This window comes from Orbicella faveolata, unplaced genomic scaffold, assembly GCF_042242905.1.
Source record: "Orbicella faveolata isolate gen_17 unplaced genomic scaffold, um_ofav_v1 contig_12, whole genome shotgun sequence".
Taxonomy (NCBI): Eukaryota; Metazoa; Cnidaria; class Anthozoa; order Scleractinia; family Merulinidae; genus Orbicella; species Orbicella faveolata.
Window position 1 is genome coordinate 5955001 of NW_028301539.1, and position 20000 is coordinate 5975000.

General features: G+C 39.5%; 2 protein-coding genes across 2 annotated transcripts in view; both read left to right on the top strand.

The window, feature by feature from the left end:
- Positions 1–318: 318 nt before the first annotated feature.
- On the top strand, positions 319–16927 carry LOC149116282 (ephrin type-B receptor 1-like). Its single transcript, XM_089283584.1, has 20 exons — positions 319–390; positions 503–627; positions 3510–3656; positions 4779–5394; positions 5751–5798; positions 6116–6466; positions 7299–7504; positions 7676–7745; positions 8071–8173; positions 8598–8647; positions 8964–9110; positions 9525–9601; positions 9801–9906; positions 10657–10718; positions 10935–11033; positions 11743–11862; positions 12540–12689; positions 14502–14546; positions 15141–15295; positions 16618–16927. The coding sequence occupies exons 3-20, from the start codon at positions 3525–3527 to the stop codon at positions 16871–16873; spliced, it is 2793 nt and encodes a 930-aa protein (XP_089139710.1). The 5' UTR covers positions 319–390; positions 503–627; positions 3510–3524; the 3' UTR covers positions 16874–16927.
- A 718-nt stretch (positions 16928–17645) lies between these two features.
- Positions 17646–20000, top strand: part of LOC149116283 (angiopoietin-1 receptor-like) — a gene marked incomplete at its 5' end in the record, with an annotated part of 2946 nt that continues 591 nt past the window's right edge. The window contains 3 exons of the mRNA XM_089283608.1: positions 17646–17719; positions 18204–18303; positions 19219–20000. The exon at positions 19219–20000 is cut by the window's right edge and continues 591 nt beyond it. Of these exons, the coding sequence (XP_089139734.1) occupies positions 17646–17719; positions 18204–18303; positions 19219–19281 (237 nt within the window). The remainder of the gene's footprint in view (positions 17720–18203; positions 18304–19218) is intronic.

Consider the following 20000-nt stretch of genomic DNA (forward strand, 5'->3'; position numbering starts at 1 on the left):
CGAAACTCTGAGAGAGTCAACGTTCTGGAGGTGACACCTCTTTTCCAACGCCATGTTGTTCAAAACTCTAACCAGCTTTTTTGACCGCTGCGCGCTCTGTATAAAATACTGTGAAAACTACAACAGCAAACATCTTTTTGCCTTTTCAGCCAGTGAAAAGCAGGGAACCCTTGCTCGTTCTCCTTCGTTAATTAACGTAATAACATGCAAATCTTTGAGAGAGCTTTGTTTTAGGACAATATCTGCTGACTGTTTGCCCCACAGATCAGAGTCACGCCATGCAAAACTTTTGCACAGTCCACCGCTATAAGCTTTCCCAAACTATGGCTGAGTCAGGACACATTTTCAAACTGTAAGACTTTTTCCAGCCACACTAAAACCGCGACACTGGTGGGTACTATGTAGTCACGTAAACTGATCTTTTCAGTTTTGACAGTGACATCATTCATTGTCAAATTATAAGTATTTGATATCTACATACTTATTGCATATCTCTATTTAGTTCGCGCAGACCAGGTCAACCGTAGAAGCAATGCAGTCTCTACCCTATGTTCGTGTTGTCTGACCTTGGGCTACTCTTTCAAAGATTCTTTCGATGAATCAAGATTGTTTGTCGATCACGAACTGGTAAGTATATAACTTGTAACGAAATGCATGCATTCCGTGAGTGATAACTTGAGTTAAACAGTTGACATTTGCGAAATGTAATAGCTTTCAGTCGAGTGTAATCTTCGTCAAAACATACCATCAGACTTTCAGTGCATGGGAACTGATGTGCCTTCTCACATCCAGCTGATCATCTGCCAGTAGCTGACCAGTAGATCGATGAATTAATGCCGTGCAAGAAGAGAAAATACTGCGCCACAACACTGTTCGTTGCCATGCGGAAGTTATCGCCCGCTCAGTCAATTTCAGCTTTGGAGGGCTTTTGCCCTTTGAGTAAAGCTGTGAGATCTCATAAAGAGTCAGTTCCTAAAATAAATCTGGAACATGAAACAGAGTTCTGATATCATTGCTTAGTGTCCGTTTATGCCCGCGTCAGAACGAATGTTAATACCGTATAACGATGGCGCTAAAGTGGAGTTAATTTGTTTGTTTAATTTGCAAATATGTTTTGCTCTTCATAAATGTTTGTCTATTAAAATATTCGCTCCTTTCCTGGCGATGCTGATAGAGCTGATATAAGGCTGGAATGAGATTTCAGTTCAGCTTAAATTCGGCGACAATTCATCATCTATCACACAGTTACCACATTCAGCAATGACTTTTCACTTTTGTTTAGGCGACGATGCTTGCATTACATCACTGAATTCATCATGGCGGAAATAACTTGAATTTTAGTTCAGCTTAAATTTCGGCGACAATTCTTCATACAGCAAAACCTGTATTAATGACCCTATATTAAACGGAAACCCTCTATTGAGTAGTCACCAGCTTAAGTCCCAAAATTTTCCTCCCATATTTACTTTAAAATAAACCTGCATTCAGCGGACACCGCTGTTAAGCGGACGTGGACACCAATATTAAACCATTTTGTTGTACAAAACCTGCGATAAGCGGACACTTCAAGAACTTTTTACTTCTAAAGGTCCAGCTAAGACTCTAATTAACATTTTTCAGCGATGTCGTTTTAAGCTAAGTGATTATTTCAGATTAATACATTGACTGACTAGACATTCTCCTTTGAGCAGTGTTTTATCTTTCAGTGTGTTACACTGTGTTACAAGAGAGTTAAGAATTAATTAACAAATGGTAAACGCCATAGCGTGTACTATTGAGTTATGGATGCACGCGGGAGGTTGCAAAGCACGAAAGAAGCGTAAGAGTCGCACGAGGCTATCGCCTCGTGCGACTCTAGCTTCTTGAGTGCTTAGCAAACCTCCCAAGTGCATCCACAACTCAATAGTGCACGCTACGGCGTTTACCATTTGTTTTATAACATAACATTGAGACATTGGAACAACAGAAGTCCTTTTATTGAGCTACATCACATAAAAATGTTCGTGTAGTCCTACATGACAAGAGAAAACAAGCGCGCGAAAATTCATGACAACCGACTGCGCACCAGTAACTCGATAAAGTTTCATCTTCAGACAACTGTGAAGACAGTTTCGCATTTCTGGCAAAAGAACGTCGGCCATTACTTTAGAAACAATGTCTGTCAAAGGATTTGCTTTGTAAACGTTAGCACACACGTCAGCAGCGTACACCCATGGGCAAATAGTAGACGCTAAATTAACCAATCAGAGCGCGCTTTGCTTTAGTTATATTATAACTATTATTGTAAAACATATTAGAACCTGTTTTGAGCGGACCCAGGGTTCCGCTAAATACAGGTTTCACTGTATGTCAGTTAACACATTCAGCAACGACTTTTCACTTTTGTTTTCATTTCCACCGCGAAAACTTAGCTTGCATTATGCCAGTAAATTTACCATGACGGAAATAGCTTGAATTGTTAAATAGCTGGGGTTTGGGTGATTCTAATGCGCACTCTTATTGGTTGATTTATGGTCACGTGGCAACAGCTAACATCGAGATTCTCGGGAAGACAAAATCTTGCTGTTTCCTTCGGGATCAGTAATTAAGTTTATAGTACAATACGTTAAATGCTACAAAATGTAAGGTACAATAAACTACAGATCTAATAGGCCTTATCGCGGTTTTCGACGCCATCTTGACGGATAGGGAAAGCTGGCAGAAATTACAGTGTTTCACGGTATGGGTACCCGATGGCAAATAACTTTTTCCAAAATTGAACTTTACACAATTTGTGAATCGTAACGTTAAAATACCAGGTAGAAGATTGTATTCACCAAGTTTGAAGGATGTAGCTTGGCTAGAAAACGCTTAGTTGATTATTTTAATTTTCCATACATTTGTCTGTATTCTTTTGTTTCCCGCAAACCGCGTCTACCCAACCAAATTATTTACAGACGAGTGCCCGTCCCAGGAGAATACCTGTATGGTTAGTACTCGTCCGTGAAAACTTTCCTGTAAACAAGCGGGCTTAGAGAAAAAAATTGAACAACGCAATTTGCCTGTTGCGAAAAAATATTTGAAGGATAATAACCACAGTAACCTCCATTTGGCGCGAAAATATGCTCAGATATTTTTCCTTGGACATCAGCTGTTTCGAGAAGCCAACAGTTTTCCGAGAGCGAGCCTATTGTCGACAGAAATAGTTTAGATATATTTGCAATTTCTGATCTTTATTGTTATTCCAGACAGCTACTCCGGGAAATTTGACTCGCCGAGGCCGGGAATGTGTTGGAGTAATGAGAAGAATAAGATGAAGACACGTTTATCACGTCTTCTATTCACATTCGAAGCATTTAATCTTTCAAAAATAAAAATGTAAATATATACAAACTGTATAAAAGCTGTAAACGCGGTAGTTCTGAATATATCTCGCTCTTCGAACCTCGTCAGTCGTGCGCCATATTGAAAATATCAATTTTGTGGCAATAGCTGCCAAACTAAATTTTATATTTCCTCTTATTTATAAGTTGTGACTGATCAACATGCAGAAGTTTTGGACCGCAGTTTTGATCACCTTGACGTTTGTAGCATTAGCGTCATCAGTTCAACTGATACTAGAAAACACAGACGAACACAACTGGATTTGGATTAGTAAGCCGTCTGGAGTATCAGGGGTAAGTTTAAACGCTAACCTTCAACATGATGACGAACTTTAATTCAAGCCAGTCCTTTACCATGGCAAATAGCATCTCGCCCACTGTTCCACGAGCGCTCAGTTATTAACCGTCCGATGAATAACGTTGGCGGTTTAAACAATTTTTTAAGCAATTTGAGCGCGAGCAAATTGCTTAAAAACCGCCAAGCTACGCAAGCTATCCGATAGACGGTTCAGTTAGCTTTGTATATCCGTCTCCTCCCCTCAAAAAAATCTCCTCGGTTTTTTTGAGGGGAGGGTGCGGATGTACACAGGCTACCGTTCAGTAAGACAAACTGGAAACACAGTATTTGGGTTTTACTGCATAGACAAATCCCGGGGGGGGGGGGAAACTCCCATATAAAAAGGATGGGAGTGCTCGTCGTTCATTTTAGGGGTTAAAAAAGAAGGTTTGACACCTCTTAGGTTGTTAAGCCTCAAAAGCAGGAGCTTTCGTGGTACTTTTTTCCACACTGCTGACGACATGCAAGTAATCCCCATCGAAAAAATATTTTTTAACCGAGACTCTATCCGTAAGGCCAGGAAGCTTTTTTAATTGAAAAAGGCAGAACAATTGATTCCGATGGTCTGAACATCCGTGAAGAAACATATTGATTGTTTCCTTTTATTGTCTTTTTTCATTATTTTATTTTACCATATGCATATCGTTAATTTACACTGTCAATTAGTTTTACGTATTTCCGGTATTACGAAAATATTCTACAAAAAAACCACGTTCCGATGCAAAATTCTCATTGTGCCTGATCAGCCGAAATATAGTCCACCTTCAAAAAAATCATCCTACGTTGTGTCGATCTCTTCTTTTATATTCTACTTTGTAGGGAATGGAACCGAAAGAAGTCAGTGTCAGTTAATGTGTTGCTTACATGTAAGAGTTTGTACCACTTAGAGGTGAAAAAACTCCAAGCCATATCCACAAAACAGGATCTTGGTGGCGACTTTTTAAAATTTCCTTCGAGCACCCCCGTCCTTTTTATATTGGAGTCCCCCCGGAAGACAAATAGCATAACCAGTATTTGATTTTGAGTTTTAATGACCCATTGATTGTTGGTTGATTTGTCACTAATTCTTTATTTTGCAGTGGGATAGACGGACTAACCCTGCACGATATACTGCTTGTAACTCGCAACAGTCAAACAAATGGCTGTTGAGTGATCAAATCACAGTCAAAAAAGCAAACAGGATCGATATCACTGTCACTTACCGAATCACAAGTTGTCCTACGTGCGTAAATGTTTTTGACTTGTACGTAAACCAGTCAGACCAGTTAATTACAGATCAAGTTAACTATCCAGACCCTCTCATTGACACAACCGCGTATGAAAGAGTGGCAGAAATTAAACAGGCTATCAATTCGAGAAATTCCGAAACAATAAACGTCCTTGTTAAAGGACAATATACTATATTAGCATTCCATAATTATGGAGCCTGTAGTACTCTGTTCTCTGTCAAAGTCACTTATAACATTTGCCCTGATGAAACACTCAGAAGCAATTTGGTGTCACTACCAAGGACTGTAGCGCCAGCGAATGATTCTGACACCATTCGAGTGAAAGGAAACTGTATCAAAGATGCTGTTCAAGTACCTGGCAGTTTGCACGTTCACTGTGAAAGTAATGGCGAGTGGAACACCACCGAACTTGAAGGAAGATGTATTTGTAAAGAGGATATGGAGAATAATGGAGGAATATGCGAAGGTGATGTTGCTGCATTTACGATTTAAACTCGATTAGCTTAAAAATGTACATGAGATTGACTGTTACGGTCACATACATTACCTTTTATTGTCGTGGATGGCTTTTTTGTTTCCCCTTTCCTTTTAGGAATATTGAAGCAACCCCATCATTGAGCTCAGTCTCTCTTTTTGAGAAGAACCACAGAAACCAGCGTGTACAATTTCGCTCTATTGAAAATGCAGTGAAAACACTGTGCAACTTTTAACTGCATGGTAGCAATCACTGAAAGGTTTCTAGGTCAACAAGTGCAATGCTGTATAGTAGATATTATTTCCCTTTCTGCTCTTCTTATCTCAGTTGGTGCATTCTTGTTTTAGCTTGTCCAAATGGAAAATACAATGACCAGACGGGCCTTATTTGCACAGGTGAGAAATGCTACAAAATTAATTTGTTATACCTTTTGAATGGACTCAGATCTCAGTCAGAAATCTAGAGCTCATCACAATTTTAGCATCAATTCACGCATTAATTGTGCCTTTACTTTCAACATGAATGTTTAAATTTCGTCAGAGTTATTACCTTCCAATCTTCAGAATGCATCTGGGATTGTCCATAATTTGGAATTTAGGTGTATTTAAGCATCACGGCTCTTTCGAGTGTTAATTTTAGGATGCCTTGTTTCCTTACTTGCTAGTATCCTGAAATACTAGCTAATAAAAAGGTTGATTTTTGCTGCTTTTAGTTCTTCCAACCGTCCCGAGAAGCATTAGCGTTGCATTCATCAACCACAGTGCAGTGGAGTTAAGATGGCTTCCGCCTGCAATGACTGGTAACCGGACACTTGTGTACTATGACGTCGATTGTTCTAGGCCATGCGAGGATGCAGACGACAACGAGTGTGTCGATGAAGAGTGTGGAAACTTACCGTATAAGGACGTTTTAAATGTGACCTATGTGATGGTAACGAACCTTTCTTCATTTGTAAATTATACTTTTAAAATCTACGCTAAAAACAGAGTGAGTGACGTGGCGAAACGAAGACATGGAGTTGAAGGAGACTTTGCAGCAATCACCGTAAGGACTAACGGATCAAGTGAGTTTTTGAGTTTGTGGAAAATTTACAATACGCTGTAAGATAGTATTCATCTCCTCTGTAAATCATCTAACACAGATGATTGCTATTAATTTGATTTGCTTTGGTTCAACCCAAACGTTTCTCAGGGTTCAATATCTACCACAGCACCAACTGAATTCAACATTACAGAATCATCGTGAAGGACTGTTAGTGGGAGGTGCGGTGGCGTCGTGGTTAGTGCGCTCGTCTTAGGATCGAGCGGTTGGGGTTCGAGCCCTGACCAGGGACACTGTGTTGTGTTCTTGGGCAAGACACTTTACTCTCACAGTGCCTCTCTCTACCCAGGTGTACAAAAGGGTAGCGGCGAATTAAATGCTGGGGGGTAATCCTGCGATGGACTAGCATCCCATCAAGGGGGGATTAGAAATAGTCTTTGTCGCTTCGTGCTACAGAACCCCGAGATAAGCACCGGCCTGATGGGCCACTTGGTTCGTATTCAGACTTTATCTACCTTCCCTGTGAGGGTTGTTAATTAACGAAAATTATTTCCACAAGGCCTTCTCCAAATAAATGCTAGTGCCTGGACACACGCATATTTTAAATCGGCGTTTATTCGTGATCGGGATTTAAATTTAGAAAATACGGTGCGCTTGGTCACCATAGAAACTTTTAAAAAAGCTCTTTCTGTATATAGCTTACGACTGTACGATTTTGCGATAATTGTACGCTCTCGACCAATCGGAAGCAAAAAAATTTTGTGTGGCGTGCAGCTATAATTTGCTGTGGCCAAGGTTTAAGAGGTCACGCTTGGAACTTGATGTTCTTGATTGGTTTATTTTACACATTATAGTTCCTGGAAAACCCGAAGTATCGGTTGCACAACCGGAAGATGCCGTTATTTTGTCATGGATTTTAGAAGAAAAGAATGGCGTCATTAAAGATTATCACGTGACATACGCAAGAGAGGATGATTCTTCAGATAACGAGTCAAGAACTACACAGGAAACTAAATTGCAGTTTGAAAATCTAATGGCGAGAAAAACTTATGAATTCCAGGTAGGTAAAATTTGAATTCGTAGTTTGGGTAAGCAGTTTGGCACGCCAGCAATGCTATCTTGAAGTTTTATGCTAAGAAAAGCAAGCAGGCAAGCAGGCAAACAAAAACGGTCAAACAAACAAACCACAAAAGTTTTAAATTAAAGCACTTTGGTCTTTTTTTTTCCTCAGGTATTTGCAGTGAACAACATCGGTAAAGGACCTGCTGGGACAGAGACCTTTACACTTAGAACTGGTTCCGGTTTGTTAAAAATTAAATAATTATCAAGTTAAGATTAACATAATTATTCCTGCTCTTTCTTGTAAACGATTTCACGTTTATCATTTTCCCCTCTAGTCTTGTTGAAACTAGAACAAAAACAAATCACCTAAAGTAAAAACTCTTAGAAATGCCATGGATATCGCACTTCAAAGTAAGAAAGCTTTATTAAAGATTGCCATTGATTCTGACATGGACTTTGACTTCAGCTTGACTTATTGGCTGATTAGGGTTGATATACCTTTTATCGCACGATTGATGACCAGTGATTAATACTTCAACATTTCTGGCTGTTATATTACCACAGATGGATCGAAGGCGTTTAAGATAATTGCATTCAGTGCTGGATTCGGAGGACTGGCGTTAATTCTTTTAATAATACTTGTTGCCATTATTATTCTCCGCAGAAGGTGGGTCTCTTAACTAAGTACCTTGTGGATTTGTTCTAGTCATTAAATTGATTTGTTAAAGTTCAGGTCGAGACATCTACTGGTCTACCTTCCCTCGTACATCAATCTACCTATCTACTTACCTATCTAATTACCTAACGTATCTACGTAGATGAAACGTATCTACCTAACGTATCTACCCTCCTACCCACTTACTTACCTACCTACCTTACCTACTTGTCTACCTACCTACGCACTCACTCATCTACCTTAACCAACCAACTTACCTACCAACCTGCGTACTTACCTACCCACCCACCCACTTATCTACCTTAACCAACCAACCTACCTCTCTAACCACCAATCAATTAAGGTTGCTTATCAAATAAACGAGACTAACTTATCTCTATATATCAACTTAATGCTTCAATGTGTGTACTACTAGGAAAGGGCGAAAGAGTATAGAGAGAGCCTATATGAAAAGCATTGAAATAGGTAGGTTCAAAAACGTCCATATTTTATATAACGCAATTGAAACGTCTGTTCCGGTTAACCCGTGTTAGGTGCTAAAGAATCAACTATTAATGTATAAATTTGCCTCACTGTATAAAACGAGATGTTGCCATTAAGGAAAATAAGAAGACTTTCTGGAAGCTTTCTCCAGTTAAGTTACATTAATTAATTTCCTTCCACTCCGAACACATTCGCTCGGGATAACAATATTTAGCAGATGAGCTTTGTCGACGAAATTGAATGCAAGTGTTGTAACTCTTAGTAAAAGTCAGTATTGCCTGCAATGTTTTGTTTAAAGGAAGTGAATTACAAACTATGAATCCCATGGATCAGCGAAACCAGTATATCGACCCTGGAAACTATCTGGATCTAATGGAACTGATATCGAAGTTTACGAATGAACTCGACAGAAGTGACACTAAACTAGAGGGAATGATTGGACAAGGTAGATATTACTCCTTAATACAATAGGCCAATTTCGATATAATAAAATGCTAACTTGGATCCGAGGCATGAGGAAATAAAACAAAATAAATTTTAAATTATTCATTCCTCGACTTCGATGTGATTTGCTTTGTTTTATTCCGCCAAGCCTCCAAGCCAAGTTAGAATTCTAATTTATCGAAATTGGCCTATTTTACTAGTACACTAATGCAAATGCTGCAGCCTGATTGGCTGAGTTGTTATACACTGTAAGCCATTACTGGGTCGTCCACATAATGGCGAAGGAGGCGTGATGGCCTCATGGTTAGTGCGCTAGTCTCCGGATTGCGCTGTCCGGGTTCGAGCCATAGCCAGGTATTTCAGTTATTTTGCCCGTCCCTGTTTCGATTGCTTATCCTCATGTTTGGTATCTCAGGAGAGTTTGCAGACGTGTACAAAGGCATACTTAAGACTCGAGAAGGTAAGAAGATTGTCGCTGTCAAAGTCTTGAGGGTAAGTTGATCTCTTTACGTTTGCTGCTCTTATCCTTTGGTAGAATTTTGTAGCAAAACTAAAAGCTGAGTTTTAACACTCAAACAGCTAAAGTGCAAAAGATTATTCCTGTACTCGAAACAAGGCCCGTAAGAATATATGTTAAGAACAATATAAGTTAAAACTGATGTTACAACACTGGTCTTCTCTTTCATTCCAGCCCGGTTCCAGCGAGAAAAACCAAAAGGACTTCTTGTCAGAAGCATCCATCATGTGTCAGTTTGATCATCCAAATGTTATCGGACTCGTAGGAGTTGTTACACAAAGTAAGTGGTATATATAGAGAGAAAGATGTAAATTTTTAAAACATCTGGAGCGTGAAACAACGCAAGAATCTAAGTCCCAACATCAATTCCAAATGATGACCTGCCAGATGCCGACCGGGTGCTCTAAGCGGTGAGCTATAAAGAGTCATGGCGAGTTGGGCCATTTACTAGGTTCATAGTATGTATCAACTATGTATCACCTGTATGTTCTTATAATTCAAGGAAAATGAAACCTGCTGCAATTTCCCACCCCACCCTCTCTTCTTCTGTTATGCATGTCAAAATGTTCCAGATGAATCATCATCGTTCGTCCGTTCTCCAAGTTAAGAACTTGGCTGCAGTCTCTCTGCCTACAGGCTATCCTGTCCTCTTTAGCTTCTTCTAAGGCCCAATCCGCAAGTCAAAAAATAGGTTAAGTCAATCCGTCTGTCCGTCAGTCCATCAATCAGTCATTCATTCAATCAATCAATCAATCAATCAGTGAATCATTTGATTGATCGATTGATCAGTCAGTCAGTCAGTCAGTCAATCATTCAGTCAATCAATCAATCAATCAATCAATCAATCAATCAGTCAACCAACCAACCAATCAAGCGGCCAGTCAACCAATCAATGGATAAATCAATCAAACTTTTAAACAATCGAGAAATAAATCAAATCACTTTAAGAGATCATACCTTGATCTTCTCTTGATTAACTTTATTATTTATTTATTTATTTAATCAGTTTATAATCAATTTGCATTTGTAGGCAGGCCGATGATGATTCTCACAGAATTCCTGGAGAGTGGTTCATTAGATCACTTTTTACAGGTACATTTACTGAAGATCTTTCTCATGTTTGTGTTTTTGCTGGGTGTTTTTGTTGCATCACATAAATTCCGGGGAAGTCCAATCCTCTTTGTTTGGGTGAGATGGAACTTTAAACAGTTAAAAAGAAGTAAATAAGATTAGACTTACTTCTCCTCTGAAAGACCTCAAAGTGACTAATAAATGAACTAATAGAAAAGTCGAATTTCTTCTTTGTAGAAACGTAAAGGACAGTTGACGAGCCTTCAGTTGATAGGAATGGCTAGGGGTGTGGCCTGTGGAATGGTGTATCTTTCCGATATGAACTTTATTCATCGGGTAAGTATATACATGGTAAAGATAGTGTACTAATAACTATCAGTTCTGCGATCGACTTAGCTAAATTGCTAGTACCCGTGGAATGGGCGGTGCGGTGGCCCAATGGTAAGCGCGCTTGTGTTTGATCGAGCGTTCCTGGTTCCAGTCCTGGCCGAGGTCATTGCGATGTGTTCTTGCGCAAGACAGTTTACTCTCACAGTGCCTCTCTGCACACAAGTGTGTAAATGGGTACCGGTTAATTTGATGTTGGGGGTAGCCCTGCAATGGACCAACATCCCTAGAGGACTTACACCCCAGGGGATAGTAGAAATACTCCTAGTCGCTACATGCTACGGAAACTGGGATAAACTGCCTGATGGGCCGTTTGAACCAACGCAGATGTAAAATAGTCAGGGAGCCTCTTTCAATATTATCACCATTTTTACATCACGAAAAAGTTGCACTCATTATCTGAGTGCCTTGAAGGATTTCGTGAGTCTCCAAGGCAGACTGGATTGTTTTAATACTTGATAAAAGGTTAAGTCTGTATTGCGCACATCAGAAAACCAAATTAACAGGCGGTGGGGCGGAGCGCAATTGTCGTATCATGTTCATAGCATGATGACATAGTTGGGCAAATCAATGTTGATATCCCTTAGTCAAAGTTTAATCTAAGCCTAATTTATCAATTAAACTCACTAAACTGTTTTAAATGTTTCTTGTGGTTTAGGATCTCGCAGCTCGTAATGTTCTTGTTGGTGAAAACATGCTGTGCAAGGTGTCTGATTTTGGTCTTTCAAGAGAGTTACATGCTAAAGACGATGAAGAGCCACTGGATTACGAGACTCAGGTACATGCTCAAGTTTTTCGATCAAAACCGCGAAACCAAGTTGGCTAGATAGTTCAGTTGGTAGAGCACTGTAGCGGTATTGCAGAGGTCATGGTTCGAATCCCGTTCAAGCCTGAATGTTTTTCAGGCTATGATTTCACAACGGTTCAAGTTGTGTGCATATTTATAACTCCTATTGTCAATCACGCGTTCACCATAATCTTTCTCCGCAGTTGAGATATATGATCTTCCATTTATTTTCTTGTAATTATTATAGTAATATCTGTATTGGATTGTTGTAAAGCAGTGGAAAAGCTCGAGAAGACCCTACATCAACTGCCTAAAAAGAAAAAAAGAAAAAAAGGAAACAGGGGGGTGTTAATGAAATCATCAAGCTTCTTCGTCGAGGTCACGTTAATAGTTTAAAAGAAGCTTTCCACATTTTCTGTTGAATAAATCACGCACATAAGAACATGAGACAACTACCTAACAGTATAATGCCTGACTCCGTCAAGAGTAATGACCTTTAAACTGCGTTTCTGCGGGATTGACTTGTATAAGCCTTTCTAAAACCCGAACAGTAACTGTTTCTTGCTTTCGTCGGTGATAAGTTGTTTTTCTCGCACGCTCCTTTTCCTTAGTAAATACTGTATTTCGTATCTTAACATTAAATCGTGTTTCTTTTGATTACCCCAAAGGGAGGTAAAATTCCAGTTCGTTGGACCGCACCCGAGGCGCTTAAACATCGAACGTTCAGCTCTGCTAGTGACGTGTGGAGTTTTGGCGTTTTGCTCTGGGAGATCATGACTTTCTGTGATAGACCTTACGGAGAATGGAACAACTACGATGTAAGTGATGTGTAACCTCGCTGCAACAAATTCTTGAAACGAGGAGATAGCGTCGTGGAGGAAATTCTTGTCACCCAGGCTCATTGACTCAATTACAAACTCATTCACTCACTAACTTGTTAAATGACTGAATCCCTGAGTGACTAACTGTCTGACTAAATAGCTGACGGAATGGCTGGCTGATTGGCCCGGCGACCGTCTCATTGTCTGACTGGCTGGCTGACTGGTTGACTGACCCTCTAGCTGAGTGAGTGACTGATGACTGGTTCACTGACTGACTGACTGACTGGTTGACGGACTCTCTAGCTGAGTGACTAACTCATGATCATAGTTGTACGACCCGGAGGGGCTTGGGTTGCTGCAGCCCTCCCCCCCCCCCCCCCCCAGGACAATTTAATGAGGTCATTACAATGTCATCAAAAGATATCGATGAATTCCTACTCGTGGTCATTCGTGGTCACTAGTGGTTATTCGTAGTCACTCGTTGTTAAGTTCACTAAGTTTTCTGTTTGTCCCCTTTTTGTCTTTTCATTTTATTTCTTTTCGTTCATTACTTCTTTTATTTCATTACGTCATCAAAAAAACTGTACTAGGTCGAAAGCTGTTAAAAATTATTGCCAAACGTTTTCGACCGATTGATCATCTTCAGAGTAACTAATCTGCGTGAACCAAGTATTTTCTTTAAACTTGCTGGTCACATAAGACCATTTTCCAATCGCAGTTTACATTTCTTTATTGAATGCATAACAGTATCGATAAACAGCATTGCAATTCTCATAAAACCATCATCCTCATCATCCTCATCCTCACTGTCATCATCACCATCACCACCGTCATCAATTTTAACCGTTATTTGTTGAAAAGACTAAACGCGCTTTTCGAAAAACTGCTCGTTCTCAGGTTCACGACCTATTACAAAATACGACAGGGTGTTGTTACAAATTACGACAGCTCGGATTATTACACTTCACGACAGCATGTTATTACAATTTACGACAGGTGCTTTATTACAATTCACGACACTTGTTATTACATTTCACGACAGGTATTACAATACACGACAAGTGTAATTACAATTCACGACAGGTGTTACAATTCACGACATTATTACATTTCACGACAGTACAAACGTCACAGCTTTAACTTGAAATAATGTCTCTTATCTTGGTTTCTCTGGAACAAGGTGCTGTGTGTTTATGAAGTCTATGGTCATTACAGAAATTTATTATATGACTTACGTTTCTAGCCGATATAACACGCTCTGATTGGCTAATACTAAGGCATTATTCTCCCGTAATGCCAACGGGCCGATTACGGGTCTGCAAAAACTGAACCAAGCAAAAAGCCGTATAATAAACTACCCATTAACCTCGATCGTTCAGTCTTTACGAGAAGATCTCAAACCTCGGAAAATCTCAAACCTTGCCGGTCGCTCGGTTAATACGGCAAGGTCTCGGTCTGAGATTTTCCCGTAAAAACCTCATTCTCGGTTAGTAAGTAGTTAGTAATCAATAAGGACAGACTATTTAAAACCATAAATAGCGCTTTGAAGTCTTTGAAAGGAACTCAGTCACGGCATTTTGAGTTATTTTGGCCAGGTACAAAAGTACTTTTAAATTGAAGGGAACCTGAAAATATAGTAGTTTACTAAGATACAAAACATCAAAGAGATAATAATAATTAACAATACAGCTCGAGGAACAAGGATGGTTAAGGATTACCACGGATTGCAAACGACGAACGTGAGAATTTTAGGCTATACCTTCCAAGATGCGTAGCTTCTTTAACTCGTTTATCGTGTTTTTTAAACAGGTTATCAACAGAGTACAATTTGGATACAGATTGCAGTCTCCTCAGGTGCGAAAAATTGGTTAACGTTTGTTTTGCAATTTTTAACATTTCATGGGTGTGTAAACGCTGAAGTTAGTCAGGGACGTGTAGAAAGGGCACGACTGTACCTCCACTGTTTTACGCTTTCTTTGCTATTTCTAAAATTTTAAATTTTACATATCGCATATGAAGTGCTGCTAGTGTTGAAGTTATCGTTTTTGTTTTTTTTTGGTTGTAAAAGGACTACATGTTTGCTGCCAATGTAGAAATAACTGAAAGCAAAAATCTAAGGACTGCTGATTTGGATGAGTTACACCAGGCAATCTATCCTTAAAAGTGTCCCTGGATAATTTGTTGTACAAATTTAGCTTATTTTATTCATGAGCCACACCTCGATCCTGACGTTATCGACGTCGATGTAATCCACCACAAATTAACGAAAATCCACCACAAAAAAAGAGGTTTTTTTCCAATGGCCTATGTATCTCTACTTTATGTGTCCAATTATATCAGATTTTGGACTGATGATTTCTTGTAAGTTTTTGTATAACTACTTTTATGTACTTCAATTCCGGTCTGTGAATTAACTAATTAATTTGCTTGGTTATTTCCTATCGCAAGGGCTGCCCGAAAGTTCTGTATTCCTTAATGTTGGATTGCTGGGGGAAAGACAAAAGTAAACGACCCACGTTTTCTGAGATCGTTAGTCGCTTTGATGAACTAATTCGATCCCCAGAACTTCTAAAGGATTATTTCTCATCGTCTCTCCCAGATACGTAAGTACTATTTAATATGAATATATGAATTTAATACTGGAGGTGGCCCTGTGATGGACTCGCATTCCATCCTTGGGGGAGTAGTGGTGCATCAGAAACCGGAATAAACTCCCGCCTGATCGGCCACTGCCATGACGAAGACTTAACTTTTAACTTCAACCTTGGCCATAATGCATTAAAAAATAAATGAATAAAGAAAGACATAAAAATACAGTAATCACCAAATTTATACTATAAAACACTTCACTGTTCTCGTCACTGTTTTCCTTGCGTACTGGAAGAGAGGTCGCATTTCTAAAACCCTTAGAAAATCTCCTTTGATAACTATTTACACTGCACTGATCTCAATTTGAGTCGGTTAAACTAAACCTAGGGTGGTTCTGGAAATATTAGAGACATTTAACACCATGCCAAGGTTTCCATGTAAACGGCAAACAGCAAACGGCAGTTTCGGGTTAGGCGCCGGTTTGGCGTTAGACGTTTGTGACTTCTATCTGTTTAGTTACAAAAACATAAAGAATAATTTCACTTGAAGATGCCGCCATGTTCAATTTCCAGACAACAGCAGTGTTTGATTTTCAAATGCCAACAGAAAGCCCTGTTTTCACTCATTGGCTAAAAATTATATCTAAGCATGTACTACTGGTTTACTAAATTTCTTACTGACGACGTGGTATAAACAGAAATTCAGGATAAAAAAAAATATTCAGGTAAATCACTTACGTGCAAACCCACTTCTCGGCGTCGAAAATCCGCGTAGAGAACTCCAAACGTGACCGCAGCGCTTAGTCAAGTGACTTCTAGCGGTTTGCCGTTTGAGATTTCCGCTGAAAACCTTGGTGCTAAATGTCACTATTAGATTCGTTCTTGTTACAATAACAGTGCCTGGTATTACATGTCAGTCACTAGCCTGCGAACGCAGATGTATTTCCGGCTGTCGCTTGTCTGCGCCGAAAATAACGTCTGCGAACCCGAGCCAGGAAACGGTTTCTGTGACGCAGGAATTTTAAGCCAATCACAGTTTAGCTCAAGTAGCCCCAGAACTACTGCGCGAGGAGCACTCGAGTTTCATTCTATCATGGAATCTGATTGGCCAAAGAGAAACAAAAGTCATTACCTCACAGAAATCGTTTCCTGGCTCGAGTTCGCGGACCCTATTTTCGGCGGAGACAAGCGACAGCCGGAAATACGTCTGCGTTCGCAGGCTAGTCAGTCACTATCAAAGCCATTATAACGACAAGGACACAATAACAACAATAAAACAACGACGACGCCCAGTCAAGTCGTTTCTTTATAATTTTACCTGTTTTTATTACTTTCAGATCTATCGAGGTCAATTTACCAGAATTTCAGTCCGTGGACGACTGGCTAAAATACATCAACATGGAGAAGTATTTGGAAACATTCCAAGCTAATGGCGTCAACACCCTCAACAAGGTCGCTCAGCTGAATGAAGGGGATTTAAACGAAATAGGAATTAAGTTGGCTGGACATCGAAATAAAATGAAAAAGAGTATCAAGGCTATGAATTCACAACGTCACAACAAGGGCATGGATGAAGAGGAAGCCGCAAAATAGACGGGAGAGAAAACGTGGCTGATTGGAACAAATGTTTGCTATAAGAACCAAAAATTATACGAAAGAAGTGTAATTGTTATACCTTAAATTTGGTTCTTTTGATCAAACAACTGATAAAGTTAAAGTTTTTAGATAAAAAAATTTTTTTTTAGTTAACATTGAAGAACAGTAGCTCTTTTTAAATCATTTTTATTGTGGATTTTAGTTCAGTTTTTATCGCAAACTTATTCATTACAAAACAGTAAAATTAATACAGATAGTAAATACAAAATAGCAAAGAGGAATTTCAGTAACAAATTGGACAAGTGGTAAATCTTTAAGAAAAAGAATCAGTAAAAATGCAAAACGGACCAAAAGAAAAGAAAAGAAACGAAATGCGATAATGCTGATACTGACAGTGTTAAACACTCACTGTCAAAGTTCGTTTTAGGAACGAGGGTCGTTTCGTCTCACTGACTGAACTATAATTATGGGAAAACCAGGAAAAATGAAATGAAAACTGCAAACCAGCGTGTTCGAGTGTTACCATGCACATTCTACTCCATCTTCATCCTCAGTGTTTTCTGTCCAAATGCGGTTGGCTCTAAAACCATTAGTCTGAGATTTCCAAATCCATCTAAAATTGTTTCAGTACGCTTTCGAAATCAACCCAGAAATAGGTCGCAAATCCTTCTTAAGAGAACGAGAGAAAGGCAATGCAGTCGTAATAATACACTTTATTTTTTCTTCCAGCTTCACAGCGGTCCGGGTCCAAAATCCTTGAATCTGATTGGTTAATCGCGCGCGCTCCAGCGGTCCTGATTATCCTATCCGGACCCTGGTTACGGACCACTCCGAAATTCCCAAGTTTGGCAACGTTTCGAGTTTTTTGTTACACCATAAAACAGCCTATAATGTAAAAAATCTACAAAGAGTCAAAGAAAGCAGCAAATAAAGCCATTTTCGATTTTTCAAGCCGTGCGTTTCTTTTTCATTAGCATCTATTTTTCTCACATAAGCGACATTTTCGGCCGAAAACTAACCTTTTTAAACGTACTTTTTCCCCACACTGTGTCACTTTTATTTAAAATCAGCCCTACAATCTCTGCAAACGCTACCGGCTTTTTTGCCCGAATGTCAAACGCAGGCGTACGCCAGATTTGAACTCAACGGTTTTAATTAAAATTGAACACAAAAGTTGCTTTCAAAGCAATACCGTAGAGAGAAAATAGACACGTTATTTGCCGGCCTTGCTCGGCCCGTATTGGTAAAAGCCATGCCCTTAGGCGCAGTTTTTCCCAATATGGACCTCCCGGCCGGCAAATAACGTGTATACATAACTGCTTTACAGGTGCTCCATCATGACCGATTCTTGGGAAGAAAAACCTCAGAAGAGACCAACGTTCCGATGGCTTTGCTCTGCGGTCAGAAGACTTCTGGACGACCACAAGGTTTGTAAAGTTCTTTAACATGTGTCAGTGTAGCACACACAGCAGAAATGGACACTCACTGTTAAAGCTGTTGTCTTATTGAGCAATTTGTGTGGCTTTTATCCACAGTGTCTAGAAACCTTTCCTTTTGGGGGGTAAGAGAGGAGGGGATAAATATGAAGCATATCTACCAACACAAAGTCGAGCTAGATGTTTGCGGCCAATTTTCACTGGGCCTGAGGTGACATGTTGCTACCAAATCACTAACAACGTACTTTAGTCTTAACGCGGCCTGTCAAAAACAACGATTGCTTGCCCATTTGCGCATCAATGTTAGGTGTTAAACAAATAAGAAGCTTCGGCCTGAATCAGGAACAAAAATTCGACCACTCTATCCGAAACAGTTTGAAATAACTGACGAATTTCGGCCCAGAATGAAGCATTGGCAGTCAGAGAAGAACGATACAATTGTATCATCACTTCTGTTGACTGTTTTGAGCTTTATGAACTCTGAACTCACCCCTCTCGCCTTAGTACGAGTTCTTGTCCGCGCGCGTAACTTCAGGTGATTTTAACTAGCCAATCGTGGCTCAGAATATGCTCGCGCGTACATTTGAACTTCGCTGTCGTAATTTTGCAGATTTTCATCTTTGTTGTATTTTCTTGCCGTGTTTTAGATTTTAGTCCAGCCTTGTCGCTGTTTTTGGAGTTTTGAGTCTAGCTTCTTCACCGTTTTTAGCCATTGTGATTAGTCGTTTATTGTATTTTCCGGATTACGTGACTGGTTCATTAAATAGTTCGTTTATTTGGAGTTTGAGCCTACAATTCACTGAATACAATTCGCAACATTGACTCCCTTAACCGTTACACTGACCAGCAGAGACACATAAAGGTCGAAGGTCTAATCTCTTTATCTATCTATTCTTTGATTTGCAGACATATGTGAATTTGGAAGTTTATGATGACAAGGATTATGTTAATTTTGACGTGGTGACGTAGAACGATTGACGGAGGATCGTGACTATATGGAGAAGACACGTCATTTGACTGAAGAAATATAGTGTTGACAAGTTTCATTTTATTCAAAAAGTTTAGTAACACCCATCAAATCGATTGCTAAGGAAACCGTGTATAGCATTTCCACTACAGATTGTTTGCAAAATTCTCATCCGATCTGGCATGATAAACATTTGCTACTTCCTGGACAGAAGGCTGAATATATTGCATAATGCCTAAACGGCACCCTTTCTGAGTGTGGATAACGCCATCCAACGGGTAAATCACTGGAGAAAGATTGACGACACAAACTTTGCCATCCCAGCACTAAATACATAGTGATTTATCCAGTGGAGAGCATTATCCAAACTTTCACCAACCAGCTATCTTAAGCGCTGTAAAAGTTAGAACATCCCGGAGACTCGTAGCTAATTTGTATAGGTAATCATACGGTTTCGAGTTCAATTTGGAATTAATTTGCACGAGAGTTTTTCAAAAAGCTGAAATTGCACGAGCCGCTTCGGCGAGTGTAATTTCAGCTTTTTGAAAAACTCACAATTGCAAATTAACTCCAGATTGAACGAGAAAAACCGTATGATTACTTATTAATAATATAAACATGAAAAAATTCGCGCTGAGGAAGTGCCGGAAGATCTTTCTTGAAGCTATTTTTTTCTCATTTGAGAAAACTTTTTTCAAAGTTTCAGCACAAAATGTTCGTC

What these genes read in the sequence shown, in the direction of transcription:
- LOC149116282 (XM_089283584.1), top strand. Translation starts at nt 3,525, where the DNA reads ATGCAGAAGTTTTGGACCGCAGTTTTGATCACCTTGACGTTTGTAGCA. An exon ending in AGCCGTCTGGAGTATCAGGG is followed by an intron (nt 3,657 to 4,778) that starts GTAAGTTTAAAC and finishes TTTATTTTGCAG; the next exon opens with TGGGATAGACGGACTAACCC. An exon ending in TCGCTGTCAAAGTCTTGAGG is followed by an intron (nt 9,602 to 9,800) that starts GTAAGTTGATCT and finishes CTTTCATTCCAG; the next exon opens with CCCGGTTCCAGCGAGAAAAA.